The sequence below is a fragment of the Oryctolagus cuniculus genome, chromosome 12 (genome assembly GCF_964237555.1).
Source record: "Oryctolagus cuniculus chromosome 12, mOryCun1.1, whole genome shotgun sequence".
Lineage (NCBI taxonomy): Eukaryota > Metazoa > Chordata > Mammalia > Lagomorpha > Leporidae > Oryctolagus > Oryctolagus cuniculus.
This window is the reverse complement of record NC_091443.1, coordinates 86,572,547-86,585,115: the sequence shown is the minus strand read 5'-3', so window position 1 is coordinate 86,585,115 and position 12,569 is coordinate 86,572,547. Positions and strand designations below refer to the sequence as shown.

Below are 12,569 nucleotides of genomic sequence, written 5' to 3'. Positions count from 1 at the left end.
GCAGAGCAGCTGGAACCCAAATGGGCACTCTGATATGGGGTACCTGTATCACAGATGGCAGCTTAGCCCACCGTGCCACACTGCTGGCCCCTGTAGTATTTTTCTAGAAAAACAGTTTTCAGATTTCTTCCCTGCCTCCCATCATTCCTGAAAGGCAAACAAAATTCCATCACATGGCCCATCAATAACAACTCATTGCAACAGGGGGCTGCAAAGTATGTGAAACCACTGCTCAAAATCAAAACCATTACAGACAAATATGTTAATATAACAATATCTTCTTTATTTATTTTATCTGAAAGGCAGATACAGAGAGGAAAGAAAAGAGACCCTTCAATCCTCGGGTCCACTCCCCAAATGCCTGCAACAGTGAGGGCTCAATCAGGCTGAAGCCAGGAGCCACGAACTCAATCCAGGTCTCCTACACGGGTGGAAGGGACCCAACCACTTGAGCCATCACCAGTGTCTACGTAAGAAGCTGGAATTGGCAGTAGAGGCAGGACTCAAAGCTAGGCGCTCTGGTATACAATGTGAGAATCCCAGGCAGTATCTTTACCACTACGCCAAGTACCTCCCCATCTGCATAAACTATAAAGGTCTAGAAAGGTACATGGTAAGCATCGACAGTTATGTAAAAGCAACGTGATAGCAACTGGAGCCACGGGGACCTACTTTCACTTTCAACTACCATATACTGCTTGAAGTTTTTCAAAAAGTATTACTTTGTCCTAACAAAGTGAACTCATTCTAAATATTTAAGCATGAGTTTGGTTAGTTAAACCAAAACCCCAGTTTATAATTCTATGGATTTGTAAAGATATAATCAGGGAAGTTTTTTAAATTTTGCAGCCATTACTAAAACATGCACACACTCTTTCCATGAAAGTATAAACACGCATAGTCACAGTGTTATTCCTCTTGAAGTTAGAGGGTGGCGTCACCTTAAAAATCCAATAAATATTCCAGCCTACGTAAGTAGAAGTATTCCAGACAGACCTAACTTACCCTACAAATTATATATTTTCAGATTATTAAGAGCAAGGCATATAATCTTCTATACACCATAAATGCTCTCTGAACTGCATTTTCACAGTCTATTAAAAGTTTTGAAGTCTCTTTTATCTTTGAGTGTCCTAAAATATTGGGGGAAGAGTTGGTGAAGTCATGAAGAGAGATCAGGAACCGAGAATAGCGTGATCCCGAAAAGAAGAAATCAAGCTGCACCAAGCCACCGCTGAAGGTGCCAAAGCAGTCTGGGCGCCGCCCAACTCATTAACGGTCTGATGTCCTCACTTCCCCAACACATTGCTCACTCTGGGCCTCAGTATTAAGTTCCCAGGGGACAGGGTAACAGGAGAGTTCTAGTAAAAAGCAGCAAGAGGCCAAAGCAGTGAGCCAAGGAAGAACACGGAAGGCTAAACAGGAGTCCAAAAACTGGGAGGAGACCAAGTGTGCGTACCACATCCAAAGTGGCCAGTGTGGAGGTTGAGACTCCAAGCCAAGGTCGCAGAACCCAGAGTCTGGGGTGTAGGCAGGGCAGACAACTATGAATCAGGCTTATCTTGGTTGCCTTTCCACTTTTCTCCTCTGGAAGCTCTCTTTTCCTTCTATCTCTTGGTTCAGGGCTGAAAATCAATTAATCTCTGCTAAATTACTAGATAAATAGTTGCCTGGTAAAGTCACAGATCAGCATTTCTCTTAACAATTCTCCTTTTTCTACCTAATGGCTCTGCGGTAGCGGAAAGATGACCACAAATTCTTTGACATTCTTCCTATGGAGAAGCAAGCTCGATGTTCTCATCCCTAAATCTGCACAGACTCTGTGACTACCCTGACCAAGAAAATATGGCAGAAGTGACTCTATGCCAATGTGCAAGCCCAGGTCTTATGAAACTCACAGGTTTCTATCACTGGAAATGCTGGCTCTTGGGGAAGCCAGTCACTACCTAAGAAGTCTGGGGCCAGCGCTGCAGAGCAGCGAGTTGGGTGGCACTTGCAACACCCATTTCAGATGCCAGTTTGCATCCTAGCAGCTTCACTTCCAAATCAGCGACCCGCCAATTTGCCTAGGAAAGTAGCAAATGAAGATCCACATACTTGGACCCCTGCCACCCTTGTGGGAGATCCAGCAGGAGTTCCAGACTCCAGGCTTTGGTCTGGCCCAGCACTGGCCTTTGCATCCATTAAGAAAGTGAACCAGCAGATAGAAGATCAATTGACACCTCTCCCCTCCACCCGCCTACCCGCCTCAAGCATGTGCACGCTGCTCTGCCTTTCAAAAAAAAAATAAATCTTAAAAAAGAAAAGTCTAATTACCCTGAGACCAAAATGCCAGGAGACACCCAAACCATGTGTGGAACAACTTTGAGGGATACAGCACTGTATGCTTAGGTAGACATCAAGGAACACAGACATGTAAATTAAAAGGTCAACTCGGAAAAGGATGCTCCAGTTCTGGTTACTCTAACTGGTATATACAATTCCAGCCACATTCTTTGTAAATTCCTGCCTCACAAAAATTATAAGCAAAATAAAATGTTTTAAATGATTAGGATGTAAGGGTGGCTCATTATGTGTTAGATAACCAGAACACCACCTGTAGAGGGAGCAGTATCAGTAATACAGCATCACTAAAACTTGCCAAACTTCTCACTTGAATGACTTGACACTTGTTTAGCAGAAGTGAGGATGGAGACTTCAAGAGCTTCTACCCAAAACTAATTAAAATAGTTCCAAGACTACCTATCCCCTCTTTCACGGAGGTAATGGGAGTGAGGACACAGAAGGCTGACCTCTGCTAAGTTGCCATCATCTTTCAGGCTGGATCTTTCTGCATCACATCAGTATTTTAATAACTCAAATCTGTTTCACCACTACCATAAGACAACCTACTTCTTTCTTAAGCATACATTTCACTTGTAATGTTGCCCTATATGATTAAAAACCGTAACTCAGTAACAAATAGGTTTAAAACTTTCAAAATTTCAAAAGTATGATTCCCATAGAAACCTCAAATTTTCGGTAAAGATCCTTAACAAAGTGCTATAGGAACATGCAGACTTTCTTTCCTTTTCATTAAGATATAAAATCATATCCTTCCTTGCTTTTGCTTCTCTGGATTATGTTACTTAATAAGCATTTTTTGAAATTTCACATCTTACTGAAGGTTGAACTTGAAAAACTGCCTCTGAATAATTTCAACAGTAGAGAATATCCTATTTTATCTGTTTCCAATTCTGCTTTGATTCCATGGGTTATGACAGATTCTTTGCTAACCTAACTTGATCCCTATCACACCCACAACTGCCTGATCCCAGGCTTTTGTGGCTGGGAACATAAGCCCACATTATATTCAGAATCCCAAGAACTCTTAAGGAACTACTCACACTTTTCTCTTATAGTTCCTAACAAACTGTTCTGTGGCCAGCCCAGAAGAGGAAGGAGGGTAGGGACACAGTGACCAGAATTCTGCTCCGTGTTGTTTTGGTAGGCAAAGGCCTTGACCACCTGCCCTTAACCTCCAACCTTGCCAAAAGAAGCCCTTCCTTTTTAAGATTTTTTTTTTTAATTTTTTTATTTATTTCAGAGACAGACACCCAGAGAGGAGCTGCCATCTGTTGGTCCACCACCCAAATGCATGCAACAACTAGGACTCAGGCTGAAGTTGCGAGTTGGGAACCCAACCCAGGTCCACCACGTGGGTCATCACTGCTGCCTTCCAGGGTCCACATTAGGAGGAAACTAAAGGCAAGAAGAGAAGCCAAGTATCAAACCCAAGCATCCAATGTGGAATGCAGATGGATTACTTAAGCACTAAGCTAAATGCCCATCTCTCCTTCCTTTTCTAAAATACAAAGTGTATCCAACAGATGGGTGCTTTCATAGAAATTTAATTGTTACTTTGTAGACTCCAACTAAAAATGTTAGAGAGTATATGAAATAATGAATCAAGCATGGATTTCAGAACCCAATTTTAAATTTACATTTTGACTCTCCCATTCTTTTATTCTACTACCTGAAGCTAATATTTGGTTCCGCGGCCCGCTTCACTGTTTCTTAAAAATCCTGTAAAATGAGACAAATATCACCTCCACCTCAGATGGTTACAGTAAGGATTTCCTGAGACAAACACAACATAAGGTGAAACAAACAGAAAGCACCCAGTTAATGTGAGTTCCTTTCTCTTAAAAAAATATACTAAGGAGTGGGTATTGTGGTATAGAGAGTAAAGCTGTCTCCTGCAACAAGCCAGTATCCCATAAGGGCACTGGTTGTGTCCCAGCTGCTCCACTTCTGATCTAGCACCTTGCTAATGGCCTGGGAAAAGAGCGAAGACGGTCCAAGTGTTTGGGCCCCTGCCACCCACATGGGAGACCTGGAAAAAGCTCCTGGCTCTTGCCTTTGGCCTGGCCCAGCCATGGCCATTGCTGTCATCTGGGGAGTGAACCAGAGTGTAAGCTCTCTCCTACTTCCCGTAAGTTTTGCAAGTAAATAAATAAATCTTTAAAAAAAAATCATACACTACACACACAACAACCATGCAGGGACTAGCACTGTGGTGCAGAGTTAAGCTGCTCTCTCTCCTGTAACTCTGCCCTTCAAATAAATAAATATTTCTTAAAAATCTTGTTTTAAGAAAGCATATACTACACTGTTCACACAGACTATGATTAATAATTTTCCAATTTTTTTTTTTTTTGACAGGCAGTTAGACATTGAGAGAGAGAGACACAGACAGAAAGGTCTTCCTTCTGTTGGTTCACTCCCCAAATGGCTGCTACGGCCGGCGCACTGCACCGATCTGAAGCCAGGAGCCAGGTGCCCCTTCCTGGTCTCCCATGCGGGTGCAGGGCCCAAGCACTTGGGCCATCCTCCACTACCCTCCTGGGCCACAGCAGAGAGCTGGACTGGAAGAGGAGCAACCGGGACAGAATCTGGCACCCCAACTGGGACTAGAACCTGGGGTGCTGGAGCCGCAGGAGGAGGATTAGCCCAGTGAGCCATAGTGCTGGCCCAAATTTTTTCTTTAGTTCACACTTTTTAAAAATTTTCTAAAGATTTATTTATTTCTTTGAGAGAGTTACGCACAGAGAGAGGGAGAGACAGAAAGAAAGGTCTTCCATCTGCTAGTTCAGTCCCAAAATGGCCACAGCAGCCAGGGCTGGGCCGATCAGGAGCCATGATCCACCTCCAGGTCTCCCCCATGGATGCAGGGGCCCAAGCACTTGGGCCTTCTACTGCTTTCCCATGCCATAAGCAGAGAGCCAGTTTCGAAGCATAGCAGCTGGGACAGAAATTGGTGCCCATATGGGATGCCAGGACCATAGGCAGAGAGAGGCTTAGGCTAGTACACCACAGCGCTGGCCCCTAGTTCAAACTCTAAAGAATTATAGCTGGGGCCGGCGCTGTGGTGCAGTGGGTTAAAGCCCTGGCCTGAAGCACCAGCATCCCATATGGGCACTGGTTCTAGTCCCAGCTGCTCTACTTCCAATCCAGCTCTCTGCTGTGGCCTGGGAAAGCAGTAGAAGATGGCCCAAGTCCTTGAGCCCCTGAACCCACGTGGGAGACCCGGAAGAAGCTCCAGGCTCCTGGCTTCCGATCAGTGCAGCTCCGGCCATTGAGGCCATCTGGGGAGCAAACCAGCAATGGAAGATCTCTCACTTTCTGTCTCTACCTCTCTCTGTAACTTTCAAATAAATAAAATAAATCTTTAAAAAAATTTATAGCTGACAATGTGCACTGAAAAACTCCAAACACATAAATAACACTCAAGTAAGTAAAAGAATCACTAAAAATTTCTCCTACACATGATCTAAAATTATATCATACTGAAAACATCAATGATATAAAATATTCAATTTAAGTAAATTTCAAAATTAATGTAACTATTAAAACTACCTTAATGTCAAAATTCTTAAATTTTATTTATCTAATGTAGAGTAAGTACTTCAGGAAACAAAATACTTTTTTTTTTTTGAAAAGGAGATAAGACTATATAAGACTATATAAATGGGGGGGAGAGGGAGAGGGGAGAGGGAGAGAAATTATCTCCTATCTGCTGGTTCATTCCTCAAATGCCCCAAACAGCCAGGGCTGGGTCAGGCCAAAGCCAGGCGTCCAGGACTCAATCTGGTTCTCCTAGGTACTTGAGCCATCGCTGCTGCCCTCTAGGACACATATTCAGCAGGAAGCTAGAATTTAGAGTAGAGCAGGCATCCAACATGGGATGGAGCCATCCTAGCATCTGTGCCAAATGCTTACCCGAAGAAATGAAAATTTTGAGAAATATTTAAGGAAGTTTAGATAATTTACTAAATACTCAATCTTCAATTATGAAAACAATTCAAATGTCAAAACCAAAATGAAATATAATGAACTCACAGGCATTCAGAACAGATATTCTGGCTCATTAATCTAAGCAACCAAAATGTACTCTGATAACCTACTTCATTTAGTCCACTGTCAGTATATTATCAGTGCAGCAATGAATGGAAATGTCAAAATTCTGGGGCCAGTGCTATGGCATAGCGGGTAAAGCCATTGCCTGCAGTGCCAGCATCCCATATGGGGCTGCTTCGAGTTCTGGCCACTCCACTTCCAATCCAGCTCTCTGCTGTGGCCTGGGAAAGCAGTCGAAGATGTCCAAGTGCTTGGGCCCCTGCACCCACGTGGGAGACCTGGAAGAAGCTCCTGGCTCCTTCGGATCAGACCAACTCCGCTCATTTTGGCCATTTGGGGTGTGAACCAGTGAATAGAAGACTTCTCTCTCTTCTCCATCGTATATAAAACTGTCTTGTCCTATTGCCATTCTATAATAACTCCAGACAGAGCCAGCCAACAATTTAACATGAAGAAAACTAATCTGAGTTAAAGGGGACAAGTGCCAGAAACAGCTGGGTCTGCACACTCAGATGGTAAAATAGCATTGATGAGTATGTATAAGAACCAGCCAACTGCTTAAAATGGGCCTTCAAGGGTAAGCATTTGGTCTAGTGGTTAATTCACAGCTTAGAGTGCCTGGGTTTGATGCTTGGCTTCAGCTCCTGACTCCAAGCTTCCTGCTAGTGTGGACCCTGGGAGGCTGCAGTGATGACTTAGGTAGTTGTGCTCTTGCCACCCATGAAGGGGGAGACCTAGATTGGATTGACGGCTCCTGGCTTTGACTCATTCATTGTGGGCACCTGAGGGGTGAATTGTTAGATGGGGACTCTCTGTATAACTCTGTGTGTGTTTTGTGTATCTCCCTCTCTACTAAATAATTTTTTAAAAAATTTGCAAAGGTAGAATTACAGAGGAAGAAGGACAGGGAGAGAAAGAGACCCTTCCATTAGTTGGTTCACTCTCCCGAGTATACCAGGCCTGGCCAGGCTGAAGCCAAGAGACCTGAACTCCATGCCCATGCCAGGTCTCCACATGGGTGGCAAGGACCCAAGGCCTTGGGCCATCATCTACTGCCTCCAAGGATGCATCACTAGGAAGTTGGAACAAAAACAGAACAGCCAGGACTAGAACTGGTACTCTAATATGCAGGCATCTCAAGTGGTGGCTTAACCCACTGTGCCACAATGCCAGGCCCTTAAGTAAACAGTTTTTAAAAACAGAAAAATTAACTTTGACCAGATCATATGATTAGCTACTACTTGACTAAAAATGTTCCCAAGGCCACTTCCAGCTTTCTAATTTCAAGGTTTCTCAGACAGAAAAACAATTACAATGAAGTAGTTCACTTCAACAGCTTGAATACATTTACAAGACCATGACAGGTGGGAAGACTGGAGCAGGCAAATACCTTGAAGTGTTGGTATAAAACCACTTACAGACAGCAGACATTTAGCCTAGTGGTTCAGACGCCTGTGTCCCACATCGGAATAGATGGGTTCCATATCCAGTTCTGGTTACTGATTCCAGCTTCCTCCTAATAAAGACTTTGGGAAGCACTGGTGATCCTGTCCTGGCTCCTGGTTTTAGCACTGGATGCTGTTGGCATTTGGGGAGTAACCTGTAGAGGGGAGCTGTCTCTTTCCTGCAAATAATTTACTTTAATCACATATTATTTCTACACAATTAAAAACTTAAATTTTCATTCTTTCTGAGTTAATAACACAAGAATGAGGGATCTTCAAAAAGTTCAAAGATGCATGCTATTTAAAAAAACTATGCATGAATTTTTAAAAAAATTTTTGTATCATTTAACTCCATTTTTCCATGAATATTTGAAGTGCTTTTGTATATTTATATTTTAAAAAAGCTCTTAATTGCAGCATTGATTGTAATTGCAAAAAAATGGAAACAACCTAAATGCCCACAAATAGGAAATGGTTTGAAGTCACTGTGGCACACCCATAAAATGGAGTACTCCAAAAACAAAAGAAAATTTCTTTAAACATGGAGTGACACCCAAGATATAAAGTTAAATGAGAAAAGGCAAAGTCCAAAAGAGTATATATAGTTTGTTATCTTTTGTTGCAAAAAAAAAAAAAAAAAAAAAAAAAAAAGGAAAGAGAAACACAAGAAGGGTAAATGAGAAATTACTGAAACTAGTTGTCTACAGGGACTGGGTGGGAATGAGCTGACGGGATAGGGTAATAACTATTCTCAGTACATCTTTAACTTTTGGAAATATGTTAATGTTTCATATACTCGAAGTGTAAAAGACAGTAAGGATGAAGTGAGAAAAAAATCAAACACAAATGAAACCTAGCCATATATCAGTTATATTTTCTCAAAATAACTTTTGAAGATAATACTCTATATATTGTCAGTACACACAAGAAACTATAAAGAAATACAAGAATTTTTTTTTTTGCAATGGTGTGGCTTAGCAATCCTGGAAATATTTTCTCTGATTGTAGAATTGAGCAAACAAGTAAACACAAGTATGTTGTGGATAACAGGAGTCTGATTCTTGCTTTGCAGAAGGGTAGTACAAATGTGGAAGGGGGCAAGACTAGGCCTATGATGTTGGGTGGAACCAGGTATCAATATGAATTCATAGTTACCCACACACGTTAGATACAAACATATTAGAGATATGTGTGTGTGATATGTATCTTAGCTATTGTCTGCTAAGATATCTTGTTTTTTGGTTTTGTTTTGTTTTGTTTTTTTGACAGGCAGAGTGGACAGTGAGAGAGAGAAACAGAGAGAAAGGTCTTCCTTTGCCCTTGGTTCACCCTCCAATGGCCGCCGTGGCCGGCACGCTGCGGCCGGCGCACCGCGCTGATCCAATGGCAGGAGCCAGGTGCTTCTCCTGGTCTCCCATGGGGTGCAGGGCCCAAGTACTTGGGCCATCCTCCACTGCACTCCCTGGCCACAGCAGAGAGCTGGCCTGGAAGAGGGGCAACCGGGACAGAATCCGGTGCCCCGACTGGGACTAGAACCTGGTGTGCCGGCACCGCAAGGCGGAGGATTAGCCTAGTGAGCCACGGCGCCAGCCTATATCTTGGTTTTAATTATTAGTCACCACAAAGAACGAGGGCTACTTGGTGAAATAGCTAATTCTAAGGATAATAGTGGGCTGAGAATAAGATGAGCCTGGAATAACTTGGACAAGTAAGAAAAAAACTCAAAAAATGATGGGACATGTCAAGATTTCAGGATAAGAGGGCTCCACTGGTCAGATCTAAGACAATTTTGGCCTCAAAATAAATAATATATCACAGCACAAATAAAAATCTTGGGGGGGGGGGCAGAATTCTGGCTTAGCAGGTAAAGCCACTGCCTACAATGCCAGCATCCCATATGGGCACCAGTTTGAGTCCCAGCCTCTTCACTTCCCATCCAGCTCTTTGCTAATGTGCCTGGGGAAGGTAGCAGAAAACAACCCAAGTACTTGGGTACCTGCCACCCACATGGGAGTCCTAGGTGAAGCTCCTGGCTCCAGTCTGGCCCAATCCTAGCTGTTGTAGCCATTTGGGGAGTTAACCAGCAAATGAAAGATCTTTCCCATTTCCCTCCCTCTAACTCTTTCAAACAAATAAATCTTTAAAATAAATAAATATCTGAGAGTCCATAACATGATAAGTAAACAAATGAATAAAAAAGTGAAGAACAGGCCGGCACCGCGGCTCACTAGGTTAATCCTCCGCCTTGCGGCGCCGGCACACCAGGTTCTAGTCCCGGTCAGGGCACCAGATTCTGTCCCGGTTGCCCCTCTTCCAGGCCAGCTCTCTGTTGTGGCCCAGGAGTGTAGTGGAGGATGGCCCAAGTGCTTGGGCCCTGCACCCCACGGGAGACCAGCAGAAGCACCTGGCTCCTGCCATTGGATCAGCGCGGTGCGCCGGCCGCAGTGCGCCAGCCGCGGCGGCCATTGGTGGGTGAACCAACGGCAAAAGAAGGATCTTTCTCTCTGTCTCTCTCTCTCATTGTCTACTCTGCCTGTCAAAAAAAATAAAATAAAAAAGTGAAGAACAAAGGAAAGCTTACTCTTACAGTAGAATGCCAACTAATGCATGCAGAAGAAATACAGGTCAGAAAATCACCATCTTACAATCATCCCAGTAACAACTGATTCAGTTAAGAACTATCAATGGACAGAATATATATACATAATCTCCAAGTACTGCTTACAAATCGCTTCTTAATAACAAAGATGGAAAGAACAAATTTACAGGAGATTAGCCTAGCAAATAATACCTCAATAAAGTAATCAAACTCAACAACACCAAAAATAAGACTGATGCTCTGAGAAGCCACAATATTACTTCTGTATTATTTCTACCAAAAAACACATAATCTGAATGGGATATTTGGCCTAGCAATTAAGATGCAGACTGGAGGAGTCTGTACTATGACGTAGAAGGTTAAGCCTCTGCCTGTAGTGTTGGCATCCCATGTGGTCACTGGTTCAAGTTCTGGCTGCTCTACTTCCCATCCAGCTCCCTGTAATGTGCCTGGGAAAGCAACAGAAGATGGCCCAAGTGCTTGGGCCCCTGCACCCACGTGGGATATCCCGAAGAAGCTCCTGACTCCTGGCTTCAGCCGGGCCCAGACCCACCCATTGCAGCCATTTGGGGAGTGGACCAGCAGGTGGAAGGTATCTCTGTCTCTCCTTTTAGCTCTTTCAAATAAATAAATAAAATCTTAAAAAAAAAAAAGTATACCCACATCCCATATCACAGTCCCTAGGTTTGAGTCCGAATTCTACTCTGCTCCCTATTTTGGTTTCCTGCTAGTGCAAACACTGAGAGGCAGCAAAGAATGGCTCAGGTGATTGGCTCCCTGCCATCCAATGGGAGACCTGGATTGAGATGCTGGCTCACAGTTGCAGCCTGGCCTAGACCAACTATTGCAGGCATTTGGGGAGTGAACCAGAAGATAGGGCTCTCTCTCTTGAATAAATAATTTTTTAAGATTTATTTGAAAGTCAGAGTTACACAGAGAGAGGAGAGGCAGAGAGAGAAAGCGGTCTTCTATCCACTAGCTGATTCCTCCAGTTGTCTGCAACAGCCAGAGCTGAGCTGATCCGAAGGCAGGAGCCAGGAGCTTCCTGCAGGTCTTCCCACATGGGTGCAGGGGCCCAAGGATTTGGGCCGTCATCTACTGCTTTCCCAGGCCAGCAGAGAGTTGTATCAGAAGTGGAGCAGCTGGGACTCAAACCAGTGCCCATATGGGATGCTGGCACTGCAGGCAGCAGCTTTACCCACTATGCCACAGTGCCAGCCCCATCGAATAAATAATTTTTTAAAATACATAACTCAAATCTCATCATGAAGAAACATTAAAAAAAACCTCAAACACAGGAACATCCTATTAAAATTCAGTGATTTTATAAACTGACATAGATTCTTCCAAAACACTAAGTCACAAAAGACGAAGGTTGAGAACTATTCTAGAGTAAAGAAGATTTTTAAAAGTTACGAAAACTAAATGTAACACAAGATCCTGGATGAGTCCAGGGATGGGGGCTAGGTAGACAGAAGAGGGAAACAGCGATAGAGGACACTATAGGGACAGCTGAGAAAATGTGAATATGCAATATGCATTAGATAATAGTGTTCCATCAGTATTAGAAGTCTTGTGCTTACTATGACCAATATCCTGTGCGTTTTGGAAAAAAATTCTTTTTTTTTTTTTTTTTACCAAGAACAAACTATGGTTAAAGAAGCATTATGTCTATAAACTACTTGGGGGGGGGGAATATATTAACACAGGGCATTTATATAAATGATAAAGCAAATGAAGCAAAGCGCTAACAACTTGTACATCTACGTAAAAAGTACGTGGGAGTTCTTTGTACAATTCTCAGCAATGTTTCAGTGTGAAATTATATTTAAATCAAAAGACTGCTTTTAACTTTTTTTAAACAAAGATTGACTTTCTTATTTGAAAGGCAGAGTTACAGAGAAGAGAGATAGAGATCTTCCACCCATTGGTTCACTTCCCAAATGGCCACAACAACAAGGGAAGCACCAGGCCAAAGCCAAGAGCCAGAGCTTCATCCATGTCTCCCAAGTGGGTGGCAGAGGCCCAAGTACTGAGGCCATCATCCGCTGCTTTTCCAGGCACATTAGCAGGGAATTGGATCAGAAGTAGAGCAGCAGGGACTCAAACCACTGACCATTGCGATG

General features: G+C 43.2%; 1 protein-coding gene across 19 annotated transcripts in view; it reads right to left on the bottom strand.

Moving 5' to 3' along the window:
* Nucleotides 1-12,569, bottom strand: part of USP3 (ubiquitin specific peptidase 3) — a 192,882-nt gene that overhangs the window by 67,292 nt on the left and 113,021 nt on the right. Inside the window, exon 1 of one of the 19 annotated variants that reach the window (XM_051821894.2) lies at nucleotides 7,818-7,972. The exons of the other annotated variants lie outside the window; for them this stretch is intronic. Coding sequence (XP_051677854.1) covers nucleotides 7,818-7,830 — 13 coding nt within the window. The 5' untranslated portion in view covers nucleotides 7,831-7,972. Of the gene's footprint in view, nucleotides 1-7,817; nucleotides 7,973-12,569 lie in introns of those variants that run through there. 19 annotated transcript variants of the gene reach the window in all.